The sequence below is a fragment of the Salmo salar genome, chromosome ssa12 (genome assembly GCF_905237065.1).
Source record: "Salmo salar chromosome ssa12, Ssal_v3.1, whole genome shotgun sequence".
NCBI classification, from domain to species: domain Eukaryota; kingdom Metazoa; phylum Chordata; class Actinopteri; order Salmoniformes; family Salmonidae; genus Salmo; species Salmo salar.
The window spans coordinates 87,480,032-87,507,694 of NC_059453.1; the positions used below are offsets into that span (position 1 = coordinate 87,480,032).

A 27,663-nucleotide genomic window follows, 5' to 3' on the forward strand; every position below is an offset into this window, starting at 1 on the left:
GTGCCTACCTCATTGAAATTGACATTTAAAATGGTTAAAGTAAGGGTTAAGGTTAGGGTTTAGGGTAGGGATGTCCCAAGAAACTCGAATAGCACTGACAAATATGTCCTATAGGAGAAGCGTAAATATTGATGCGCTTGTGACTCCCAGATATTGTGGGTAGAAACTTTTGGCATCTGTACAGGAACATGGTGGAATATTACTCAACAATGACCCAGATCCCTGGCCACTATCACTCAACTCAATATAAACATTTATTGCAGAAGCAGACAAATCATTGAAAGAGTGCAATTTCTTTTCCTACAATTTTTGGGGATAACTGGCAAATAGTGCATGTTATTTCCATTTCTGGGCAATGTAATCACTACATCAAAATTCAGTACATTCAAGAAACAAGAGTCTTTAAACAGGAAATTGATAAGAGTAAAATGAAACCTGTAAGAGCCCACTTACTTGACTTCCTTGAAACTTCCTCTGTCTATTTTTACCCTTCAGTTTTTTTCAACAAATGCCAAATATAAAAATATGTCAATGTGGCATCCTAGCAGTAGTTTTCCCTTTTTATACAGGTTCTTAGGTCTTGATGCACTTTGCCAAAGATAAAAAGCTAAGCGACTATCACTTTTATTGTCTTCCTACACTATTAACATGCTGTACCTTCAACTGTGTCAATTTTCATAACACGGATAGCATTTCCATCAATATTTCTGTCTGCACTGTTAGGGTTGCTGCTGATAATGTTTTCAGTGGTCTGGTTGCTCTGAGAGCCCTGACTGCCACCTCGACACACAAAGAACTTCCTCCAGATCCTCAGGTACGCTTCCTGGATCTTGCGGATCTTAAGGGCATAAACAATTGGGTTGACAGCTGAATTGCCATGGGAGAGGAGGATGCCCATATAGAAGGCCTGTTGGGGTATGTCTGATGGGTTACCAAAGTAGGCAACACAGTTCATGATGTCCAGAGGGAGCCAGCAAAAAGCGAAGAGCACCAGGACCAGAGCCAGGGATCGGGCAAGGCTCCTCTCCTTCGTGAAGTAGGTGTGGGACTTGGTACCGCTCCCCACGCTCTCTCTCAGGTTCTTTTGTATGATACAGAAGATGTAGCAGTACAGGACAGCCATGATAAGCAACGGAGTGAGGGTGCAGAGGAAGAAGAAAAAGTAAACCAGGTATGACAGGGGAATCACATCCAGGAAACGGCAGATGATGGTGGTTGAGTTCCCTGAGTGAGACAAGGTGTCACGGTTGTACCACCCAAACATGGGTGGGAAGCTCAACATGAAGGCAACAAACCAACATATTGCCACCACCACCCAAGATTTCCTCTCTGTCACTGTCCTCTTGTACCTGTTGAAGCAGAGAATCTGTTCATCTGACATGACAACCATTTTTTTAAACTGTGTATGTACTGTATATGCATGCACGCTCACCTGAGAGCGATGAAGACACGTAGGAATCTGTCCACAGAGATGGCTAGCAGAGACATGACCGAAGTCATTGTCAACATGACGACCACACAGCTTATGAAGAGACATACATTGAACGAGGTGTACACCCGTCCATCCACCAGCACAGCCAGCGGCACAGCTACAGAACCTACAAGGAAGTCAGCTGCAGCCAGAGAAACCAAAAAACAGAAGGTGGGCTGCCGGAGGTTGCTGCTCGACCACACTGCCCAGATCACCAGCACATTTCCCAGACAGCACGCAACAGCGATCAGCACTTCCAACACTGTGTAGGCCACCTCTCCTCCAGACATCCTGTCAGCCATCCAATGGAAGTTTAATATTGGCAATTACTGTACTTAACACTAAGTGTGCCCTATTCTATACCCCTGGAGCTTTTCCTGTAGGCTCGAGGATGTTCACTTGGTTATTGAAAAGGTTTATTGAAATGTCACAGCCCCCACTTGCCTGCTATAGGTTGGTGATAAGTGGTGTTGTGGTATCTCACTTATCCTACACTGCAAGTAGGAGGAGACTGTGTATAAACTAGTTTGTTCCTCTCAGTTGAAGCCTTATCTTGAACATTTGGTAATAAGAGGCAAGGTGTCGCAATCTTAACATTTATGTTGGCTACAGAAACATGTTTAGCTGTGGTCGAGTTGTACACATTTCCTTTGGCTTTAGAGTAAGGATGCTCAAAAATACACTTTCCTCTGTGAATGGTATGCATGTCACAATGTGGAAAGTGACAGGTGTTATGTCTGGGATGAGCAGGCACAGTGAAGGCAAAGGCAGACAACAAAATGTATTATAGGCCATGGTTTTCAATCATCACCGTTTCAGTAATCAAGTTCAATCACCATTTTTAACGCTGTCCCACAATTCAGTTCAAATGTTTCACTTCCTTAAATTATTTTATTTTTGCTTTTAACTTAGAAAACCATGCTACTTCAAAATCCAGCCTGGTCTCATAGACTAGACGTAACATAGCAAATGGATATCCAATATATTATGTTTGGTATGGTTACATAAGAAAGAGAGTTACTTAAGGCAAAAACTAAAGGAGGGTGGTTGGTCGGGGTCGGCGTATAACGCGAACATCTTGCAAGCCTAAGGTTGCGTGTTTGAATCTCATCACAAACAACTTTAGCATTTTAGCAACTACAACTACTTAGCATGTTAGCTAACCCTTACCCTAAACCTTTCTCCTAACCCTACTCTTAACCCTTTAACTTAACCCCTAACCAAACAAAACAAGGGGCATAGGAAGTGGCAGGCGTTCATTTTCTCTAAATCTCCATTGTAACAGATCTGTATATAATGACGAGGTGCTCATGTCTCAACCCTAACAATTGGTGTCTTTCTCCTAAAGCTGGGAAGGCAGACGACAAGCTTAGGTCCAAAATAAGCCCATAAAAATGCATTGGGCTTATTTTGCACAGATGAAAGCTCTTGCTTCGCCTCTTCCTCTCTGATTGTAACTCAAACAAATCTCCATTAGCCATGTGGGCTCACCAATGCCATCACATGCTCTGGCAAACTTGGGATCCACCATCATTCCGGATTGCATTCGCTTCCTGTGGGCTGTCAGCATAGCCGCGAGAAGTAGGGGTGCTGAGGGTGCTGCTGCACCGCCTGAAAAATCAGGATAAAAAACATTAATATAAATAAATATATATATATATATATATATATATATATATATATATATATTATATATATACCTTTGCTAGTCCTATATTAGAGGACCGTTATAGCCATCTGTAGCTTTGCACCCACCCAAACAAAACAGTTGAGATGACAACCAGAGCAACCAGACCACTGTGAACAAAACATGTATCACCAGTAATCCTAGCACTGTGATTGAGTCATAGTTAATGATTTGTTGAATGATAATTACAAAATGACATTTTGGTTTTCCTTACCCTGTAAGCAGTCTATAGACAAGGTATGACAGCAATCCATGATTTGCTTTCGTTTACCTGGGGTGCGTTCATTTTGCTTGACAATTTGTGCTGAATAACACTTTTCTCCAAATTGGTCCACAGTGTCCTTCGATAGCCTTTGAGGTACGTTTGCTCCAATTTGGTGGGCGTGGCATGACCAATATGGGTGTAACCAATTGAAATCGCAAAACTCGTGCAGCACATCATACGGTAATCGCCCTCTGTGCAATCATAATCACAGCATTTTTCAACTGGTAGTTCAATACAGTACAATTTCTGTTGAATTGAACATTGCACACCATTCTGTCACACTGACCACACCCCTGGCCACTGTTTCCAAATGCTAACTTTGGTACCGATATTAGAATTTTTTGGAGCTTCATGTCCAAATCATCCTAAAGTATCTCAAATGTATTGTGTACCTCAATAAAATTGCTTATAGATCATTTGGACATGAAGCACAAAAAATGCTAATATCGGAATTTTGGTGAACTATCCCTATAACCTAACCCTTGTTCCAGAACCTAACCTCACACAAATGAACCGGTCCATCGTATTCTAGCCTACAGCTCTCTGTCTCTGGATATAAGATTGTAGTACTCTATTCTACATTACCCTCTCTAGATTGACTTGGCATAGCCAGTACAGGCCCTAAATCATTCTATTGTGGTAGAAAGGTTTATTGTAATATACTGTATGAGGACGAGCTATTGTCCACTGTCTTCAAACGCTATGTTTTTAGAATTGTGTCCAAAAACCACTGCAAGTCAATATCCCCGAAAAATATTTTGGGGGTGGATTTATATCCAGATCATTCTAAAGTGTCTAAAAGTTACTTTAACATGATTTTGACATGAAATGTGAAAAATTCTAACTATCCAATTCTATTGAATATTACCAAAGTAAATCATAAAATTAAAAACATCTACTGAGCTGCGAGTTCATATTTTAATAGGAGGGCAGAAGGACAGGTGCTCGGGTGCTGGTTGAGCCCTATCTGTCTGCTAGAGTTTTGACTTCTGGGTATGTTTTGCAACAGAAAACCACTGGCCAGTGAATACACCTCTGAGACTGTAACCAACACTATGAATAGAAGTAATGAATTAGTACAGTACCATGCAGAGGTTCTCCAGGTCAGGTTCCTCAGGGGATTAAGTGGCTGTGGTGAAGAGATCCCATTACCGGTAATGCACATCGACACAGAGAAGAGGGTCGTAGAATGGATGAATGTGTTCCAATGGTAAAATGTGAAAAACAGTGAGTTAACATATATAATGTATTTCGGTTCTGAGGGAGCCAGCAATAAAACAATGGCATTGAAAATGTAATACCAGTAGGATTTCAGAAGACTAGAAGCAGCACGAGCTCTACTGCATTATCAACCACACAACTTCTGTGGAAGATTCTATTGTTTTCGCATCATAGCTTAATAAGAGGCCTATGTTTTGACACAACGATCCTTAATATCAATTTTTTTTTACTTCTTCTCTTTTTAAAGAACAAAAAATCCTGCTTTAGTCCCAACAAAAAAAAACTGCTTTTGTAACGCCCTGACCTGAGAGCCTTTTTATGTCTCTATTTAGGTTTGGTCAGGGTGTGATTTGGGTGGGCATTCTATGTCCTTTTTTCTATGTTTTTGTATTTCTTTGTTTTGGCCTGGTATGGCTCTCAATCAGGGACAGCTGTACATCGTTGTCGCTGATTGAGTGCCATACTTAGGTAGCCTGTTTTCCTTTGGGGTTTTGTGGGTAGTTATTTCTGTTTAGTGTTTTGCACCTGACGGAACTGTTGGTCGTTTTGTTATTTTGTCTAAAGTGTTCTCAGTAAATAAATTTAATGATGAGCACTAACCACGCTGCATCTTGGTCCCCTCTTTCAGACGATCGTTACAGCTTTAGTCCCATGGGGTTTACAGATTATTTTATTATATTTTTGACTGTCTGCTAAATTAGTCTTATCATTTATTGCTGAAGCAGACAAATCATTGAATGAGATTGCAGTTTGTATTTCCTTGTTTCATATGCCCAATTCATATTTACGTTTTCAGATTACACATCTACATATTTATTGGAAACTGCCAAATAAATCATGTTATTTCCATTTCTGGCCAACTTGATCATACAGTAAAAAAAAAAAAACATTTCAAATTCAGTACATTTCAGAAATGAGAGTCTTTAAACAGGAAATGGATGAGTAAAATGAAACCTGTAAGAGCCCTCTTACTTGACATCCTTGCAACCTTCTCTGTGTATTTTTAACCCTCAGTTTTAATCAACAAATGTGAAATGTAAAAATATGCCAATGTATATGACACCCTGGCAGTAGTTTTCCCTTTTTATAAAGGTTCTTAGGTCTTGATGCACTTTGCCAAAGATAAAAAGCTAAGCGACTATCATTTCTGTTGTCTTCCTACACTATTAACATTCTGTACCTTCAACTGTGTCGATTTTCACAACACTGATAGCATCTGCATCAGTATTTCTGGCCGCACTGTTAGGGTTGCTGCTAATATTGTTTTCAGTGGTCTGGTTGCTCTGAGAGCCCTACTTGTCACCTCGACACACAAAGAACTTCCTCCAGATCCTCAGGTACGCTTCCTGGATCTTGCGGATCTTAAGGGCATAAACAATGGGGTTGACAGCTGAATTGCCATGGGAGAGGAGGATGCCCATATAGAAGGCCTGTTGGGGTATGTCTGATGGGTTACCAAAGTAGGCAACACAGTTCATGATGTCCAGAGGGAGCCAGCAAAAGGCGAAGAGCACCAGGACCAGAGCCAGGGATCGGGCAAGGCTCCTCTCCTTCCTGAAATAGGTGTGGGACTTGGCACCGCTCCCCACCTTCTCTCTCATGTTCCTCTGGATGCTACAGAAGATGTAGCAGTATAGGACAGCCATCACAAGCAACGGAGTGAGGGTGCAGAGGAAGAATGCAAAGTAAACCAAGTATGACATGGGAATCACATCCAGGAAACGGCAGATGATGGTGGTTGAGTTCCCTGAGTGAGACAAGGTGTCACGGTTGTACCACCCAAACATGGGTGGGAAGCTCAACATGAAGGCAACAAACCAACATATTGCCACCACCACCCAAGATCTCCTCTCTGTCACTGTCCTCTTGTACCTGTTGAAGCAGAGAATCTGTTAATCTGACATGACAACCATTTTTTTAAACTGTGTATGTACTGTATATGCATGCAGGCTCACCTGAAAGGGATGAAGACGCGTAGGAATCTGTCCACAGAGATGGCTAGCAGAGACATGACGGAAGTTATTGTCAACATGACGACCACACAGCTTATGAAGAGACATACATTGAACGAGGTGTACACCCGTCCATCCACCAGCACAGCCAGCGGCACAGCTACAGAACCTACAAGGAAGTCAGCTGCAGCCAGAGAAACCAAAAAACAGAAGGTGGGCTGCCGGAGGTTGCTGCTCGACCACACTGCCCAGATCACCAGCACATTTCCCAGACAGCACGCAACAGCGATCAGCACTTCCAACACTGTGTAGGCCACCTCTCCTCCAGACATCCTGTCGGCCATCCAATGGAAGTTTAATATTGGCAATTACTGTCCTTAACACTGTGTGCTGTATTCTATACCCCTGGAGATTTGCCAGCACATTTCTTGTTCCTGTAGGCTCGAGGATGTTCACTTGGTTATTGAAAAGGTTTATTGAAATGTCACAGCCCCCACTTGCCTGCTATAGGTTGGTGATAGGCGGAGTTGTGGTATCTCACTTATCCTACACTGCTAGTAGGAGGAGACTGTGTATAAAAGAGTTTCAATATACCATAAATAGACTTGTAGTAAATCTGAAACATCTACAATGCTACCACAGCTAAAACATTTCTGTTCCTCTCAGATGAAGCCTTATCTTGCATAAAAATTTGGTAATACGAGGCAAGGTGTTTCCATCTTCAAATCTGAGAGATGGTACAGGACTTTTTTATGTTGGCTGCAGAAACATGTTCAGCTGTGGTCGTGTTGAGCTGTGGTCGTGTTGTACACATTTCCTGTAGCTTTATAGGAAGGATGCTAAAAAATACACTTGCTTCTGTGAATGGTGTACATGTCACAATGTGGAAAGTGACAGGTGTTATGTCTGAGATAAGTAGGAACAGTAAAGGCAGAGGCAGACAACAAAAAGGTCAGTTTCAACATGTATTTTAAGGCATGGTTTTCAATCATCATTGTTTCAGTAATCAAGTTCAATCACCATTTTTAACACTGTCCCACAATTCAGTTCAAATGTTTCACTTCCATAATATTTTCTTTTTGCTTTTAACTTAGAAAACCATGCTACTTCAAAATCCAGCCTGGTCTCATAGACTAGACATAACATTGTAAATGTAAATCCGAACACTCAAATTACTATGATATATTATGTTTGGTATGGTTACATAAGACAGAGGGTTACTTAAGGCTAAAACTAAATGAGGGTGGTTGGGCGTATAACGCGAACGTCTAGCAAGCCAAAAGTTGCTTGTTTGAATCTCATCACAGACAACTTTAGCATTAAATAACCCTTCCCCTAACTCCTAACCTTAACTAGTGGCGACCTGTCATTCAGGGCAGGTTTTGCCTGTATTTTATTCCTGTTTTGCATGATATTTTGGCATTAATATGTCACATATCCATTTGCAAACAATGTAAAAAAAAATATTGACTTAATGAAGCTGCATACAAACATGGTCTCTTTTTTGCTTTCTTTTGTAAGGCAGCTCCAAAATGTAGGTGTTTCAGCCTAGCTGTGCTTTCTATGGTTGTGGAGCAGCCAGCGGAAAATACGGAGCTTAGGGGTTAGTTATGTTCTCTGGTTGTGCCGTGACTGGCTCAGTGTTCTGTCACTCATGGGGACACTACGTCACCACAAAAATGACAGGTAGAGCTCGAAAATGTAAGCCCCTTGGGTGCAGCCATAGGTTTACATTAGAAGTGCCCATCCAAGAAGCCTCAAGGTTATTGGCCAAAGATAAAATCACATTATATCAACTGCAGCTTTGATTGGACAGATCATGTCAACATCATACTTTCAAAATCTTAGCTAGCTAGCAGTCATCATCATGAATCAAGTCGACAATCTACTGGCAAATCCTTTTCAATCCTTGTCATATGAAGAGAATTTATAGATAAAATGTATCTGTGCTCTTCGGCCATTGGACATAAACATTACACAACAAGTTGGATATCGCAAATTCAACAATGAGTGGTTTGGAAGGAATCAGTGCCTAACTGCAAGTTTTGCAAAGCAATCACTAGCCTGCTGGTCAGTGGAGTGGGTGTGTGGTCCAAGTCTGGGTTTAAGGGTCTCTTTTCCAAGCTTAAAAGGATAAACATTCACTCGCAACACACCATGGGCGAGAAAAGGTTGAATACATTGGCCATGATATCAATCCAGCATGACTTCTGGCGTGTTCAAAACAACTGGAAACTCGGGAATGGGAAATCTCAGACTTCAGTGAGTTCAAGACAACTGGTAACTCGGGATAAATCTAGCTCAGACTGGGAAACAAGTTTTGAACGGTCATTCAACTTGAAATTCCAATTAGGGAACTCTGGCCTCTTTCTAGACCTGAAGATCACTGACGTCATGAATCTACCTTGATTTTTTCCTTGTTCCCAGTTGTCATGAAAGCACCATAAATCCAGAGAATGCCACTTTGATGACAAAGTTTGATGACATAATGTTCCCAGAAGAACCGCTGCGCCACCTTATTGTTAAAGTGAGCACAGCACAACAAAGTGAGTCCAAAAATGTATTTTATGCTGCTGCATAAATTCTGTAATTTAACAGGGAGATCATATTACTTTCTTTTCTACAGTATACCTAAGTGTATGTTGTGTAGTAAGCCGTTAGTAGCCCATGTGCCTTCATAACTTAGCCTACTGTTCTGACTTGGTGGTGCACATGTAGCCTATAGTTTTAAAGAAATGTAATTATCGAATATTGTAAGAGCTTTCATTGGCTGCTTACATGCCCCCTTTATTTATCCTACGGTTCTGACTTGGTGTACAGGGAGAATACTGTAAGAACGGCCCATGTTCTAAATTCTGTCGCTGTATATTTCAAAAGTGCTGAACAAATCGTTATATTGACTACGTCCGTCCTAGCTCGCTCATTAATGTCTTAAGCGAAATTAGTGATTGCCTCTCATGCGCTCGTCGTCCCCTTATGCCATTGTTTGTACATCTCAATTGTCAGTAGAAACCACATTTCTTTAAGAAAGTCAGCCACATCAGCTATATTTTTAAAAAAAAAGGCAGTATATGAGGCTGAATGAACTGTTTCGCTGCCAGACTGCCAGACTGCTTCGCTGATAGCCAGGCGTAGAGGTGGAAAGGATTCACTCCATGGTGCTGAAAAGAAAGCTATTGGGACAGCTTTATGTAGACCCTAACAGTTGTGGGCACCATTTGTCACCGTAATAGTGCAATTAATGTATTGTTTAGTGTTGTGGTTTTGCTGGCATGCATTAAACAAAAAAATGGGGAGTTTGCTCCACCAAGATTTATATGCTAAAATCGCCACTGACAACCCCTAAACCTAACCCCTAGCCAAACAAAACAGGAAGTCAATTTTCTCTAAATCTCCATTGTAACAGTTCTGTATATAATGACAAGGTGCTCATCTCTCAACCCTAACAATTGGAGTCTTTGTACAAAAGCCAGGAAGGCAGGCAACAAGCTTAGGTCCAAAATAAGCTCATAGAAACGCATTGGGCTTATTTTGGACAGGTAAAAGCTCTCGCTTTACCTCTTCCTCTCTGATTGTAACTTAAACAAATCTCCATCAGCCATGTAGGTTCACCAAAGCCATCATATGCTAAGGGAAAACTTGGGCTACACCATTCTTCCAGATTGCATTCGCTTCATGTGAGTGGCCAGCATAGCTGTGATAAGTAGGGGTGCTGAAGGTGCTGCAGCATCCCTGAAAAATCAGAATACATTTTTTTATAAAACAAATATATACAGTTGAAGCCGGAAGTTTACATACACCTTAGCCAAATACATTTAAACTCATTTTTCACAATTCCTGACATTTAATCCAAGTAAAAATTCCCTGTCTTAGGTCAGTTAGGATCACCAATGATGTGAAATGTCAGAATAATAGTAGAGAGAATTATTTATTTCAGCTTTTATTTATTTCATCACATTCCCATTGTATCAGAAGTTTACATACACCCAATTAGTATTTGGCAGCATTGCCTTTAAATTGTTTAACTTGGGTCAAACGCGATGGGTAGCCTTCCACAAGCTTCCCACAACAAGTTGGGTGAATTTTGGCCCATTCCTCCTGACAAAGCTGGTGTAACTGAGTCAGGTTTGTAGGCCTCCTTGCTCGCACACGCTTTTTTTAGTTCTGCCCACACATTTTCTATGGGATTGAGGTCAAGGCTTTGTGATGCCCACTCCAATACCTTTACTTTGTTGTCCTTAAGCCATTTTGCAACAACTTTGTAAGTATACTTGGGGTCATTGTCCATTTGGAAGACCCATTTGCAACCAAGCTTTAACTTCCTGACTGATGTCTTGAGATGTTGCTTCAATATATCCACGTTATTTTCCGATCCTCATGATGCCATCTATTTTGTGAAGTGCACCAGTCCCTCCTGCAGCAAAGCACCCCACAACATGATGCTGCCACCCCCGTGCTTCACGATTGGGATGGTGTTCTTTTTCTTGCAAGCATCCCCCTTTTTTACATACCCAATTAGTGTATATAAAGTGTCTTTAAACAGTGGTCCTTATGGTCGAACAGTTCTATTTTTGTTTCATCAGACCAGAGGACATTTCTCCAAAAAGTATCATATTTTTCCCCATGTTCAGTTGCAAACCATAGTCTGGCTTTTTTATGGTGGTATTGGAGCAGTGGCTTCTTCCTTGCTGAGCGGCCTTTCAGGTTATGTCGAAATAGGACTCGTTTTACTGTGGATATAGATACTTTTGTACCTGTTTCCTCCAGCATCTTCACAAGGTCCTTTGCTGTTGTTCTGGGATTGATTTGCACTTTTCGCACCAAAGTACGTTCATCTCTAGGAGACAGAACGCGTCTCCTTCCTGAGCGGTATGATGGCTGTGTGGTCCCATGGTGTTTATACTTGCGTACTATTGTTTGTACAGATGAACGTGGTACCTTCAGGCGTTTGGAAATTGCTCCCAACGATGAACCAGACTTGTGGAGGTCTACATTTTTGTTCTGAGGTCTTGGCTGATTTCTTTTGATTGTCCCATGATGTCAAGCAAAGACACACTGAGTTTGAAGGTAGGCCTTGAAATACATCCACAGGTACACCTCCAATTGACTCAAATGATGTCAATTAGCCTACAAGAATCTTCTAAAGCCATGACATCATTTTCTGGAATTTTCCCAGCTGTTTAAAGGCACAGTCAACTTAGTGTATGTAAACTTCTGACCCACTTGAATTGTGAAACAGTGAATTGTAAGTGAAATAATCTGTCTGTAAACAATTGTTGGAAAAATTACTTGTGTCATGCACAAAGTAGATGTCCTAACCGAATTGCCAAAACTATAGTTTGTTAACAAGAAATTTGTGGAGTGGTTGAAAAACAACTTTTAATGACTCCAACCTAAGTGTATGTAAACTTCCGACTTCAACTGTATATGTATAGAAATAAAGGATACACAAAGATGACATTTGTTTTAATAATTATTACAGAAAAGTATTACATTTTATATTTGTTTATACTTACATGATTTTATTAGAATATTTCAAAATATATTATTTTAGGGTGCAGGACAATTTAAAATGTGGTTTATATTAAAGATTTGTCAATGTGCATATCGTTTAAACCTTTTGCATTTGTTGAAAAGGAAACGGAAGATAAGCATGAAGTTGCAGGGGGTTGTAACTTTTTCAGTGAGCAAATGTACATTCTCGACAGACTGGTCCAAGAAACATTACTGTAAAATCCTCAGGATTATAGTTCAGTGGAATACAGTAGAATATTACACTTCCATCGGAATGGCTGACAGGATGTCTGGAGGAGAGGTGGCCTACACAGTGTTGGAGGTGCTGATCGCTGTTGCCTGCTGTCTGGGCAATGTGCTAGTGATCTCGGCAGTGTGGTTGAGCAGCTCTCTACGGCAGCCCACCTTCTGCTTTATGGTTTCTCTGGCTGTGGCAGACTTCCTTGTAGGTTCTGTGGCTGTGCCAGCGGCTATACTGGTAGATGGAAGAGTGAAGATCTCGTTCAATGTCTGTCTCTTCATAAGCTGTGTGGAAATTTTGTTGACATTGGCTGTACTGTTTCTACTAGCCATCTCTGTGGACCGATATCTACGAGTCTTCATCCCTCTCAGGTGAGCTGTCTTCTGACCTAAATACTGTAAATAGTCTGTAATTATTGTTACAGTGAAGCATTTTTTCTTCTTTTGTTTGAAATCAAACATTGATTACGAGGTCAAAGTGCTGACGGTCAGCATTCATTTGAGGGTATTTTCATGAACCGTTTAGAAATGACATCCCTTTTGTACATAGTCCACCATTTAAGGGAACCAAAAGTATTGGGACACATTCACTTATATGTGTAATAAGGTACTACACATTTGTTGGATGCATTTGCTGTTTGTTTTGGTTGTTTCTGATTATTTTGTGCCCAATAGAAATGAATGGTAGATAATGTATTGTGTCATTTTCGAGTTACCTTTATTGTAAATAAGAATAGAATATGTTTCTAAGTACTTCTACATTAATGTGGACACTACCATGATTACAATAATCCTGAATAAATCGTGAATAATGTTGAGTGAGAAAGTTACAGATGCACAAATATCATACACCCATGGTATTCTAACCTCTCACACAGTTGCAATTTTAGCATGTAAATCTTGGTGGGGGAAAAAATAAATAAAAGTTGAATGCATGCCAGCAAAGCCACTACACAACACAACACTAAACAACAAATGAATTGCACGTTAACAGTGACAAACTGTGCCCACAAACTGTTAGGGCCTACATAAAGCTGACCCAACAGCAGTCCCAATATCTTACCACTGCTGCACCTGGCTATCAGCAGAGCCTTGTCTGGCAGTGAAACAGTTCATTCAGCCTCATTTTATTGTCTTTTAAAAAAAATTAGCTGATATGGCTGACAAATGTGGTTTCTAATGACTATTGAGATGTACAAACTATGGCATAAGGGGAAAACAAGCGGATAAGCGGCAAACCATAATTTCGATTAATGCTCTGTAACTTTGTCGCTCATCATTATTCACAATTCATTCCGGATTATCTGTGATCATGGTTGCATTCACATTAACATAGAACTGTTTAGAAACATATTCTATTCTTAATTACAATGAAAGTGACTCCAAAATGACACAATACAGTGTAAGGGAATTTTAATGTTTGTGCTTTTCTGATAACTAATTTCTGTGTTCTATTCATGTACTGTTCTGTGTTCATGCAAGTGACTGATTTCACGAATCCTTATCAGTATCTGCAATTTGGCAGTTCGCCCAGACCTTGTTTTGAGAACAAATGAAAGATATCTCAGTTTCAAGGTCTCAGCTTAGAGAGAAGAAGCCTCGGGAGGTATTGGTCTGTCACATGTTAGGAACCAGTATTGGTCGGTCACATGAATGAAACAAACCAGTAATGATTAATTAATTATGCTAAATCATGCAAATATAACTTATCTGTGTATAGCCGTATAAGACAACTGCTGGGACTGCCCAAGGAGAGCTATGGTGCATTGAGTTGGTTGGAACCTCTCCAGCGCGCTGACAAATAAAGGATGATTAATTAAAGATTGACTTCGAGTGTCCCTGTGTAAAAAAATCCACTACAACAGCATTTACCATAAATTTCTATTGGGCACAAAATAATCTGAAATACAACCACAGCAAATGCATCCAACAAATGTGTAGAGTCACAAGCTTGATGCCGTCACTGCGTTCTATGAATATGGATGAAAATACTTTCAAATTAAAGCTGATAATCTGCACTTTAACCTCATAGTCATTGCTTGATTTTAAATCCGAACTTTTGGAGTTTAGAGACGAAATAATATTTACTGTCCAAATAATTACGGAGGGCACTACATTTATCACCTAGCACATTCTCTCAAAGGATTTCCCCTTTGTAATTATTATTATGAATGTATCACAAAATAGGTGGGTGCGTGCGTACAAAGGAAAGCATCAAGGTTGTCATGTCAGATGAACAGATTCTCTGCTTCAACAGGTACAAGAGGACAGTGACAGAGAGGAGATCTTGGGTGATGGTAGCAATATGTTGGTTTGTTGCCTTCATGTTGAGCTTCCCACCCATGTTTGGGTGGTACAACCGTGACACCTTGCGTCACTCAGGGAACTCAACCACCATCATCTGCCGTTTCCTGGCTGTGATTCCCATGTCATACATCGTATACTTCAATTTCTTCCTCTGCACCCTCACACCGTTGCTTATCATGGCTGTCCTGTACTGCTACATCTTCTGTACGATCCGGAAGAACCTGAAGGGGAGGACGGGTAGCGGTGCCCAGTCCCACACCTACTTCAGGAAGGAGAGGAGCCTTGCCCGATCCCTGACTCTGGTCCTGGTGCTCTTCGCCTTTTGCTGGCTCCCTCTGCACTTCATGAACTGTGTTGCCTACTTTGGTAACCCATCAAACATAACCCAACAGGCCTTCTATGTGGGCATCCTCCTCTCCCATGGCAATTCAGCTGTCAACCCGATCGTTTATGCCTTTAAGATCCGCAAGATCCAGGAAGCGTACCTGAGGATATGGAGGACGTTTGTGTGCCGAGGTGACAACCAGACCACTGAGAAGAACACCAGCAGTAACCCTAGGGTAGCCAGAAATGACTGATGGAAAGGGTCATTGTAGGGATGCAAAGCAATTTAGAATGTGGTCTATATCTCATATTTGTCTTTATGCATTGTATTATCAGTTTAATATAAGCATGTGTAGATCAGGTAGAGCTAATGTCAAAGTATTTTACTTTAGCGTTGGCATATCACAGTAAATTCCATTTCTTGCGAATGAAACTGATGGTGAAAATAGAAAGAGTAGTGGGTGTTTAATTTTGTTGATGCAGTTCCTTTGTCTAAATGCCACTTCCTCAATCCAAAAGTTGTAATTGTTACCTTCTGTATGTATACAGTGCTTTCCCAGAATTGGAAATAAGATGTACTATCTCAATGAAGGAGTACTTCACTAATGAACTTTTTTAGGATTATGGTTATTTTCAACACAACCATACACAACGTTCTAACACAACTTTTCCCACAAGTTTATGTTTAATGTATTTTGTGGTGGTAATGTCTTTATACCATCAGGTGACACAGAAAGTATACAAATAGGTCTCCATCAAATTCTTTCTTCATCAAAATATACATTTTCTGAGATGAGGAAATCCTCTCTGAAGTTAAGTTTTTATTTCAAAATGATTTGTAAAATACATACTATTACATTTGTTATAATATACATATGTTGAAGCTCATGATTATATTGTGTCTATTGATTAATGTATATTAACTAGCAGTACATCTTTACAGTTCCCCTGGTCTTGTCTAAGTACACTAGATGGCAGTACGCAGTGGGATATGTATTACATTATTGCAATATGGCATATTGCAATAGATGAACGCATTGTGTTCCTACCAGAGTGAAACAATGGCTGGATATACTCTATCAGACCTCCACTGACCTTCGTAACCATCGTGTATTTTTCCATTAGAGCTACATACTTTCGGTTTCATTCACATACTGCAAACTAGGTAATGCTTTAGTGTTCAAGTCATTGTGATACTTGTAGCATTGCTGCGGTAGATGTAGTTTCGTCCACGGTTGTGGTATGTCTATGCAAAACATTATAATCCACATGACATTATATACAAGAGAAAGATAATTTATGTACAAGCTAAAGAGTAGAAGCCCTAAAAATAGGAGCAATCTGAGGTCTTGAATTGCTTCAAAATTCAGAGTAAAATATAGAGGCCAGTTTCATAGCTTTATTTAACCTTTATTCATTCATAGAACCTTGAATAATGTTGACTTGTAACAGTACTACAATACTGAAAAAGGGCTTGATTTAGGTCTGGAGAACCAACCCTTATAGTTTAGATTATGCCAAACTCATGCATTCTCTATTAAGTTAATTTCATATTCTTTACTTCCTGCTCTGAGTCGTGAACCTATGAGCAGAGGTGTAAAGTAAATCATTACAACTACACTCGTTACTGTAATTGAGTAGCTTTTCTGAGTACTCTGTTGTTATTGTATTTTCATTAAAGTAACAGTACTTCTACTTGAGTAATATATTTCAGTACTCTTTCCACCTCTGGTGAGTGAGGGAAAAGATAGTTTGTGAGTGGGCGAGGGAAAGAGTGTGAATCGGTGAGTGAGGGAATGTCAGCCGGTCCCATGGATAAGTAAGATGTAACAGAGGGGTGAATGATGGATTGAAAGGGTGAAAGAATGAGACATGTTTTTTTCTGGAATATGAAGTATATTGAAGTCTGCCAACTTTATTCTTTATGCACTTTATTTTGCATTGCTGAAAGTAACAGTACTCCTACTTGAGTAGGATATTTCAGTTCTCTTTCCACCCCTGCCTACGGGAACCTTCAGGTGGAATGTCTCTGGAGTCCTGCTGCTCCTTCGCCACTAGGTGACGCTAGCAAACTATAATAAATACACCAGTGCTCCCTCTGTCACTTTACCACAGTAAGATTGCATCCAATGCACAGAGGAATTCAACAAGCAGCTTTCTGTGGAGTTCCTCATCGCTGCAGACGGTCATTGTTCCTCTCAAGGAAGGCAATAGACTGTATAGTTATCACCTGAATAGGATTCTATCCCTTCACAAACTATACAACCTACTACCTCACCTCGCCAGGACACACTCACCTAAAAGACTGACGGATGAGGGGGGAATGTCATTCAAACACATACAGCGAGAGGCGACAACACAAACACACTCACCCTAAAGCACACTTTCACTCAAACACAATAGGGCCATATCACAATAGGCCCCAATCGCTTTAAACCAAATAAAGTATTGGGTGGTCTAACAGAGGAAATGTTGCACATCCTCATGTTGTCCTGGAACATTCAGTGAATGGATGTGATATGCTAATTTTTAACTTCCCCACAGAACACAGACAGGCTGCAGGCTGGGGAGATGGATGGGACAGCCAGGGGAAAATGGTCTGGCTTCAGGGGTATTGCTGACTGGTCTGTCTCCTTAGGAAAGACAGTAGATTGTATAGTTATGTCAGAGGGAGGACATATACCCCACAACTATTCAATCTACTACCTCAGTCTCAAGGACAGGTGCTCTGTTTATCATCAACCCGGAGAGGAGGTCAGGACTTCTACTGGGAAACTGGGAGAGAATGAGAAATAGAAAGAGAGAGAGAGAGAGCATTTGTATGTTTAGTGGTTGATCATTACTGTACATAATAAACACATACACACATTGCACATTTGCATTCAAACAAATGGTCACACATAGACACACATACATTCAGACACACCACAGGACAGTAGATTTAACCAACTTGAATAATCAGGCATAAACAGAAACTCGGCACAGGTCCAGATTATTCAAATGACATCCCCCACTACGGACTGAAGAGTTAGTCTGGTAACAGTTTTATAGGGAATTACTTCCAAGGAGCAATTTCCTCTTTGGTTTTGGCTCTGATGTTTAAACCTGGGCCTGGTTCAACTGCTTTGCTTTGTGTGAGCTGTGGAGCTGAACCTGAAGATTCATCAGTTCGTATTAAGGCAACGACAGGTGTGTGTCTGTGTCACTGTGACAGTTATAGAGAAAAGCAGGCAAGTGATCTGATCGCTACGGAATCGCTAAAGGTAGCTTAGGTCAAAAGATGAACGAAATAATAACAAAAGAATGCAGTCGCTACGGAAAGTGTGTTAATTTGTGCGAGTCTAAAACGTAACTCACTGGCATTCAGAGAAGGTGGCATGTAATAAAGGAGAGCTGTGCCAGGAATTAGTGCCCATTTTCTTTAGAAACTTGGCTCTTTCCAGCCCTACAACCTTACGGTAGCTCGCTGTTTAACAGGCAGAAGTAAAAAGCTGAATTTTAACCCCCAGTTGCCTCCCCCTAGCGTGAATAGAGCTGTGTGGATAGCCTGAATAGAGCTGTGTGGATAGCCCGAATAGAACTGTGTGGATAGCCCGAATAGAGCTGTGTGGATAGCCTGAATAGAGCTGTGTGGATAGCATGAACAGAACTGTGTGGATATGGTGAACAGAACTGTGTGGATAGCCTGCAAGCAATGCAAAGGAAGGAAGGGAACCGGACGTAAACAAAATAGTAGTGCTTTGGCCATTTTAGGGAGTTGCTTGGCACTCTTAAGTGACAACATCTGTGGGGCAGAAACCTGTGAAACTCTCCCACTGCTTCTTTCAATTCATTGGATTGAATCTCAGCTGGGTCTGACTGTTTTACTTGTAAATGGTGACTAAGCTCAATTACATTTATCACTTTGCAGCGTCCATCATTTCGAAGAGATGAAGGTGAATGAAAACTGATAAAATTCCATTGTTTTTATGCTGACATGGTATTTGATAGTGAGCTATAAAGATGTTTATATCATTTCTACCATAACAAGAGAGTCTCAAATGTCCCCAATAAAACTGTGGTTGTTTTTCTCAGTGTGGAAGCCATTTCCAGCTCTTTGAAAAAGAGCTCAGTGTTAGCTGTGCCAACTAGAGTTTGAAGTACCAGCTGGGCAGTGCAGCCCGCGCCCCCCAGGGCCATGCTTCGGCTGGGTGGGTTGGGCCAGCTCAGGCAGTATTACGGTAGATGATGGTCAAACCATGAAGAGGCCCCGCCGCTTTGCATAAATTAGCATGTGAACCATATCCTCTGAAAGGCACCAGGGCAGTTCATTAACATTCTGAATTCCTATTTGGCCTAATTAAGGCAGACAGTGATTGAAATGTTTTGGCAGGCTGCGAGGCAGTGTGTAGGAGTGCCAGGGACTGCTCTGTGGGGGAGAATGAGAAGGCAGTGGGGCAGGGATGGAGTGGAGGTCTTAATTGAGATGTTGAATTAATTAGACGCCAAATAAGAGCCTCTTCTGACTGGTCAGTGTACATAGATGAGACAGACTGAGGGGGACTGATTTCTATTGACAAAAATACGTGATTAAAGGCTTAGGGCTGAATCCTAACTTGTGAATCCCTAACTTGTGAATCCTAACTTGATACATGAATGTATTATGAAGTTTACCTTAGTTTGAGGTATTTCGATCTTGAAGTTAGAGAAAAATAATTCAATTTCCAGGCTGTGAGTATACAATTATTTAGATGTCTTAATAAGGTCAAATAAGAAATGCATTTTGAAATGCATTTTCAGTTGGATTTTGTTGGAGTAACTCCACATTTCTTCATTGATGATTTTCTGGTTGTTTATGAATAATTAACAACGCAGACCGGAAGTTTAACAAAGGAAATAAGATAGTGGTCAATTTCAAAATGGTAAAATATCTTAAGAAAACAAGCGTAGCACATTGGTAACACTTGATCAAAGATAAGGTTGCAGTAATCACTTGTATAGTTTTGGTAGCAAGTTTAGTACGAAGAAGCTACACAAACTTTTGCATACCATTTTTCTATATGAAACCCATCCTTCTGTTTGAAGTGCTGGTATGCAGTAACTACCCACTGAACAGTGCTTCATGAGGATGATGGGCCTCATAGTTCTGGGACAGGTTTTTGTCAAGCCTGAAGACTGGATACATGACAACAGGTGATGGGACTGACGGTGAGAATCCATAATATGATTGAGTATATTTGGATTTGGAGAAGTGTTATACCTGTATGACCGTATGTCCTAATTATATAAATACAGATCTGCAGGCTTGGTAGATGTCAATATCATACAAGACAGTGAGTCATATTTGTGCACATAATATATAACCTACACGAAAACAGACACATTTAAACTTGGAGAAGAGATAATACTTACAAACATTAAAAAGTTTAAGTCAGCAAAAAGCTGGATCCTTATTATCAACTGTTCAAATCCCAGGCTTCTCACTCACTGACTTCATTGGACAAAAGAAAATGGCTGCCGTGGTAAGTAAGAGAGAGGAGCTGTCTTCCTGTCACCTCTCCTGTACACTTTATCTGACAAAGACATCATCAGAAAATGCTGTTTCTGTGTTTCGCCTTATAGAAAGATGCCCGGACAGAGTAAACCAACCGTCGCAATAACAAACTTGGTTCTAATGTTCCATACTGTGGATTAGCTGGATTACGAATCACTCGCGATTAGTATTTTGCCACAAGCACAATACGAAAAATATCTAACATGAGTTGGCGATGGTCCACGGGGATCGGTAAAACACTGGGCACGACCGAGAGGGAAGAGACTGGGGTAGAATCTTGTACGCTTCTCTCTTCAATATCCTGTGCCAAGAAATGGGCATTGTCTGTGTGCCAGGCTGAATCTCAATGAACCAAAAAGCAGTTGATGTAGTGGAGGGAGCATGGCGATGCTCGCCACTGACAGGGGAGGGGGAGGGGAATATTGGCACCGAAGCAATGGGAGTCTGCCATGTAAAAAAACAAAAACGTGCATGTAACAATACCATAACTACTATGGCATCGAACTAGACTTACACCATCGCAACATCAGCTAGATCCTGTGCTCAAGTTTTCAATTCTGAGAAATGTCCAGAGAGAAGAGTAGAGCTAATGCAGTAAAAGACTGATCCTGTCTGTGTGCTCCATCCGTTGAGACTATCTGTAACACATCCTGTTTATTTTCCCTCTCTCTCTCCATTTGCCAGGAATTTACAATGATCTTCTGCCTAATTAATGTAAACAGTTTTTTCCGCTTTACAATTAGAAACACTTTGTTCGCCTGCCACTTCAGTATGGTAATGATTGAAAAGGAAGTGGCTATTATCACGTTGAGTTCGCCCGTTTGCAAGCATCTGCCTCTGTTAATGTTTTGAGCCCATTTTGTTTAGAACAATACGTTATTTAGTGTCTGTTTCAATACATATCCAATCAATTATGAACAATGTTTTCAACCATGAAATCAATGGTGAAAAAAATGCACGTCACTCATTTAGTATTCACATATATTTAACATGGATTTAGAAGAGATCAGTTGATCAATTCACCAGTAGACAAACAGTGTATGACAGAGTTGTTCTGACAATACTGCTTTCAAAAATGTTTTTGCTTTAAATCCGTCAGCATTATTAAGCCAGTGTACTGTTTGAGTCAATCAGCATTTACTTCCAATCTTAAGTATGCATGTACATAACCAACCTCTGCAACAACAACAAAAATACCACCATATTGTTCTGTACAGTACTATGGACGTGGTGTGCCTTTCCTTTCCCATAGCCAAGCAGTCAACGTTCAGTGTCTTCCTCGTGTTCATGTTCCAACTCTCCAGTCTACCCTTTCAGCTAATACCAGACTCAGGCTCCACATCTTTTCTTCTCAGTTCAATTTTCTATTGAGCCTAGTATAGGAGAGTTGTAAAATCCTCCAGCATAGATACACTATATATCCTATTGAGCCTAGTATAGGAGAGTTGTAAAATCCTCCAGCATAGATACACTATATATCCTATTGAGCCTAGTATAGGAGAGTTGTAAAATCCTCCAGCATAGATACACTATATATCCTATTGAGCCTAGTATAGGAGAGTTGTAAAATCCTCCAGCATAGATACACTATATATCCTATTGAGCCTAGTATAGGAGAGTTGTAAAATCCTCCAGCATAGATACACTATATATCCTATTGAGCCTAGTATAGGAGAGTTGTAAAATCCTCCAGCATAGATACACTATATATCCTATTGAGCCTAGTATAGGAGAGTTGTAAAATCCTCCAGCATAGATACACTATATATCCTATTGAGCCTAGTATAGGAGAGTTGTAAAATCCTCCAGCATAGATACACTATATATCCTATTGAGCCTAGTGTGGTACCTAAACACTATATGTCTAGACTAAAGCAAGTACACTTTTGTATAGTACAGTAGCCTACTTCTGTTCCCTACATTAACAACGACAGAAATTATTCATCATGTAAATCGGCTCAATCCTAGGATAATGTCCTGGTTGCAAAAATAGCGGACCCCAAACAGGAAGTATATCTGGCATTGACCTTGTTCGATTCCATCCTGTGGTCTCTGGAGGCCTCAGCGTAGGGTGGCATTTAAAAAAAGAATAATAATAATTTCACCTTTATTTAACCTGGTAGGCTAGTTGATAACAAGTTCTCATTTGCAACTGCGACCTGGCATAGCAACCCCTATTTGTTGTAACACTAATAACATGCAGCAACTAACTGCACTAAATCATGAACAGACCTAGATGATTAACATTTAATGGATACATCTTTCACTTTGTTCAATATTCATCCCCATAGATTTGTTTCAAAGAAAACAAAGAATTTCATTTCATACAGGCCTTATGAATATTGATACCAAATTTGACAATTACGGTCTTATACTGAGTTCAAGTTTATAAGCTGTTAGGGCCAAAAGGCTCCATAACAGCTTCTACCCCCAAGCTATAAGACTGCTGAACAATTAATCAACTGGCCACCGGACTATTTACATTGACCGCCCCCCCCCAATTTGTACACTGCGGCTACTCGCTGTTTATTATCTATGCATAGTCACTTCACCCCCACCTACATGTACAAATTACCTCAACTAACCTGTACCCTGCACACTGACTTGGTACCGGTACCCCCTGTATATAGCCTCATTATTGTTATGTTATTATGTTACTTTTTATTCTTTTTTTTAAACTCTTCTTGAACTGCACTGCTGGTAAGCATTTCACGGTAAGGTCTACACATTTTGTATTCGGCTCATATGACAAATAAAGTTTGATTTGATTTAATTTTGTTAGGATAACACCTATTGTTCTTTTTCAGAGCCATGTTATATGGTCTACTCCTATTTCCATCGAACAATAAAATATGTTCACTTAAATCCAGAACTTTTCCCTCGATTTTGTAGCAGTGGATACATCAGAGTTAAACATAACTTTCAATATTGTTATTTTTTTACTTCTCATTGGCCTTCAAGTATTGTCAAATCGGATTGTTTGAGTATGCTTATAGTTCCTGATGAAGGCAATGAGACTTTGTTCCTGGTAACCAGTGGATCACTGTAACCGGGGGGAGGAGACACAAATAACAGGGGATATGAATGGCCTGGCTTCCAAAAGAACACATCATCAAGTTACATGACAAGTTCATCTGAGGAGAACGCAACGAACAAGGGGAGGAGTCATCTGAGAAGAACGCAACGAACAAGGGGAGGAGTCATCTGAGAAGAACGCAACGAACAAGGGGAGGAGTCATCTGAGGAGAACGCAACGAACAAGGGGAGGAGTCATCTGAGAAGAACGCAACGAACAAGGGGAGGAGTCATCTGAGGAGAACGCAACGAACAAGGGGAGGAGTCATCTGAGAAGAACGCAACGAACAAGGGGAGGAGTCATCTGAGGAGAACGCAACGAACAAGGGGAGGAGTCATCTGAGGAGAACACAACGAACAAGGGGAGGAGGAGCTCATTTTCTGTCTCTTCCCTGCCCCCACCCCTTTTTAATATTTCTCTCTTACTGTAGCTTTGGCTTTCTGTATGACGTGCTCTCTATCTTTCTCACACACACACAAACATGCACATACACACCATCACACACAAACACACACATACACAAACACACTCGCACACTAAGCAAATAATAGACTGTAGGTAATATTCTAGAACTGGAGAAAAGAGTGTAGGCCTTGGCTACATGAGCAATTTATTAATGCTGTGCATTGTAGTAAGTGTACGTGTACTGACAAAATGTCGACTTTTGACGTCCCTTTGTTGAAAGCAGAGCTACTGTTAATAATCACGAGCCACTTCAACATCAAATCCAGACCTTTTTTTCTTCTTCTATTAACGTGATCATTTCTGCATGATCTTATTTGTGACATGCCAACAATAACAACTTAAAGCTACATTGTGAGTGCAGAAATGCTGAAATTGAGACCCTAAAATCATACTATACTCTACGAACCCCTTCATGTATAGAACATTGCTTGCATCAGAATGATCTGGTTCATACTGGTTTCTGGACAGGTCTGTAGGTAACAGCAGTAACTAACAGACCGTTAGTTACCAAAGAAGTAGTCCCCCCATTCCTTATCAGCTCATTTAATGTTTAATTTAGTTTGACATCTCTGTTTCACTTTTTAACACATTTGGTAGAGAGAGCTTTTGTGTTACACAGCCTCCAGGGCTTTCTAAATAGTTATATTTTGAGATGTGACTGTATTATTGCTTGAACTATCATAATAGTTAATGCAAAAACCTTAAGATCAGGGTCTCAAATGTTTTATATATCAAATCATCCAAAACATCAGCATATCATAACTGTTTGTGTGTGCAGACATACAGTAAATATGTTACAGACACATTGTAAGTGACTTTGAATTTCTGAATATAATCAAAATAACAAAACTGTCCATATTCACATTGTGGCCGATAATACTAGAGCCAACTTGTTGACTTTATTATGTTCACTATAGAGCTGCTCTATTTTTGTGAGAGTCATCTTCTTTTGATCATACCAATTGTATAGTGTTTGTATAGTATTGTATAGTATACCAATTGTATAGTGTTTGTATAGTATTGTATAGTATACCAGTTGTATAGTGTTTGTATAGTGTTTCCTCCACAACAGACAATGCAGGAGACTGGTTGCTGATTTTTCACTATGTTTTAAACCTTATGGAATTGAATTCTGCGAGAAAGGTAAACCGCAGTGTAAATATGCAAAAGTCCTTTTATCTCAAAGTACTTCCCTTTTAAACCTTCGAGAGGCAGCGCTGGTGCAGTTTGTTTCTTTTTAGGGCTATAGGATTTATGGCAGAGTAGTGTGATTAGGCTTTCTTTGCCTCATAACGATACATTAAATGTTATTGTTGACTAAAAGCCTGAAAGGCCAGAGCCAGCCATGAGACCACTAAGAGGCCTATGTCTTTATCCTCAGGTGACTGTTCTACCTAAAACGTCCTACACAAACAAAGCTGTCCATCACATTCAATATAAAAGAATGCATCTCGTCCTGAGCGGATGCCTCATGCGCTAAACGTTTGACCCTGAAGTGAATAGCTATCACTGTAGCAAGCTTCACTGTGTTAACAAAGTGCATAATATGCTCGTCGTCTAGCTAATTCTCTTTACCTCTTCATACAAAAATCTGCTTAATTTCTACCGTACAGTAATGGCAGAGATTAGGCGGCGGGGGCGAGGCAGACACGTGTACAGGAGGAAGATGATGGTGGAAAAGAGGAAAAGATAAAAGATTAAAGATAGGAGTAAAGAAGAGGTAAATGGAAAAAATAGAGTTGCAGGGCGCTGGCTAAGAAGCAGTATTAAACGTGGAAATACCTGGAGGTAGATTTTGTAAAGGACAGAGCAGGGATCTCGGCAGACATGACCCGAGGGGAACAGGCCATGTTGGTGGAGAAAAAAGGGTGGGAAGAAAAGAGAGCGCGTTTCCACATCCCTCTCTTTCCCCTGCAGAATGAGGGAAAGGCTGAGCGGCGTGCTGGCGAGCAACACCACTCGAACAGGGGTTGGGGCTTGAGAGCAGTCTCTGCCATGCCCTCCTCTCTCCCTGCCCTCCTCTCTCCCTGCCCTTCTCTCTCTCCGCCCTCTTCTCTCGCTGCCCTCCTCTCTCCCTGCCCTCCTATCTCCCTGTCCACTTTGGTCCAGCTGCAGAGAGAGAGAGAGATTCAGAGAGAGAGAGAGCATGAGGTCACAACAGCCTGCTCAAAATCATATTTTGTCTTAGAGCTGAAAGTGTTCGATAGCGTAAATTGAGCTCTTGAACTTTGAAATCCTCTCTAAAATAGTGTCTGTAAGGAACAATGAAACAAAGTCACCTCACAAGGCCCTTAAACCCAGAGACTGACAGTCTATCATCATCAACACACCTCACAGTAACACACTGAGGCAGAGGGAGCAGGAAAAAACCCACGAAGGCGGAGATAGGTATCAGAATTAAATACTCACATCGGTTCTTGCACCCCAAAAAGCTTTGCCAGACTTATTATATCAAAACAAGTCAATGCTGGAGAGCTCCGCTGCATTTGGGGAGAAGAAGAGGAGGAGTTAAAGACTGCAGAGCGTGCAGTGAAGCCTTTTGTCAGCAGTTGGCATCAGTCCCAGGTAGTACATGCCTCACGATTCCCATTTTCGGTAGTCATTACAGACGTCTGTAGCTGTTCTGCACCTGCCTGTGTCTTTGTTTTGAATTGAAGCAACACTGAGGGTGAGGAAAACTTCTGGGAACAGACGGCAGTAGTAAAATAAATACAATGACAGAGTTCCGTGGGACTTCATGCCAAGAAAAATTTAAGTCACCAAAATAATCCAGTGTCACTGTGCCAAAAAGTGTCTCCCCCCCTTCCTCCTCTGTATGTCCACCAGAGAGAGACATAGACACATACAGTATGTCAGATAAACAAGTGCTGCAGGCAAGAACTGTCATCATGCTCTTCTTTTCTCAGGCATTATCCCGGACAGCTCTCTCCGTGACGTCATCAAGCTCTTCTTTTCTCAGGCATTATCCTGGGCTGCTCTCTGTGATGTCATCATGCTCTTCTTTTCGCAGGCATTATCCCGGGCAGCTCTCTCTTTGACATCGTCTGCTCTTTTGTTATTTTCTCATTTATTTCTGTCCTTCAATGTATCTCAATCCTCATACACACTCCTCCCAATGTGTTTTATGTTTTCTTGTATAGATTCCCCTTTTAATAAACCCTAACAATTATCTAGAAAATATACGGTTGCCAAAACTTCAGGAGCGAGCGCAGAGAGGAACTGGAGAATACTCCCTTTACAAATCTTTCTCTGTGTCCCTCTCTTCCTGCTCACCAGCAGTGAGCTTGTAAAAGTTTCAGCTGCAATGGCCTGGGCCAGCCTCCGTTGGCAGCGGTTCAAAAGAGTGCTGCCTGCTTCTAAGTCTCTGTTAGTCAGCTCGGGCTGGCTCCCTGCTCTCTCTCTCACTCCACCCTCAATTGGGAAAGCTTCAGGGGCAGTGGCCACACTCAGGCATCCCTCTTATGGCATTGCCAGTTCAGGCAGTGCACAGTAACCAGCCATCTTTTTCAGTTTTATTAACAGTAACAATAGGACTGTGTGCTCTGGTCTCTCATGTGTATGTATGCCCAGCAGAGAGTGTGAGAGAAAATGCAGGCTGTTCTCTAATG

At 40.9% G+C, this 27,663-nt stretch overlaps 3 protein-coding genes and 1 long non-coding RNA gene across 4 annotated transcripts; 1 reads left to right on the forward strand and 3 right to left on the reverse strand.

The window, feature by feature from the left end:
• Positions 1 to 247: 247 nt before the first annotated feature.
• LOC106566076 (adenosine receptor A3-like) lies at positions 248 to 3,020 on the reverse strand. Its single transcript, XM_014133897.2, has 2 exons — positions 1,433 to 3,020; positions 248 to 1,349 (listed from the first exon to the last, which is right to left on the reverse strand). The coding sequence occupies exons 1-2, from the start codon at positions 1,771 to 1,773 to the stop codon at positions 644 to 646; spliced, it is 1,047 nt and encodes a 348-aa protein (XP_013989372.2). The 5' UTR covers positions 1,774 to 3,020; the 3' UTR covers positions 248 to 643.
• A 2,357-nt stretch (positions 3,021 to 5,377) lies between these two features.
• On the reverse strand, positions 5,378 to 7,079 carry LOC106566075 (adenosine receptor A1). The gene is made up of 2 exons (XM_014133896.2): positions 6,600 to 7,079; positions 5,378 to 6,516 (listed from the first exon to the last, which is right to left on the reverse strand). The coding sequence occupies exons 1-2, from the start codon at positions 6,938 to 6,940 to the stop codon at positions 5,937 to 5,939; spliced, it is 921 nt and encodes a 306-aa protein (XP_013989371.1). The 5' UTR covers positions 6,941 to 7,079; the 3' UTR covers positions 5,378 to 5,936.
• A 5,239-nt stretch (positions 7,080 to 12,318) lies between these two features.
• Positions 12,319 to 16,221, forward strand: LOC106566069 (adenosine receptor A1-like). The gene is made up of 2 exons (XM_014133891.2): positions 12,319 to 12,722; positions 14,608 to 16,221. The coding sequence occupies exons 1-2, from the start codon at positions 12,385 to 12,387 to the stop codon at positions 15,233 to 15,235; spliced, it is 966 nt and encodes a 321-aa protein (XP_013989366.2). The 5' UTR covers positions 12,319 to 12,384; the 3' UTR covers positions 15,236 to 16,221.
• A 650-nt stretch (positions 16,222 to 16,871) lies between these two features.
• On the reverse strand, positions 16,872 to 27,317 carry LOC106566031 (uncharacterized). The gene is made up of 3 exons (XR_001319781.2): positions 26,465 to 27,317; positions 25,838 to 26,164; positions 16,872 to 17,756 (listed from the first exon to the last, which is right to left on the reverse strand). It is a non-coding gene; the product is annotated as an uncharacterized lncRNA (long non-coding RNA).
• Positions 27,318 to 27,663: the final 346 nt, after the last annotated feature.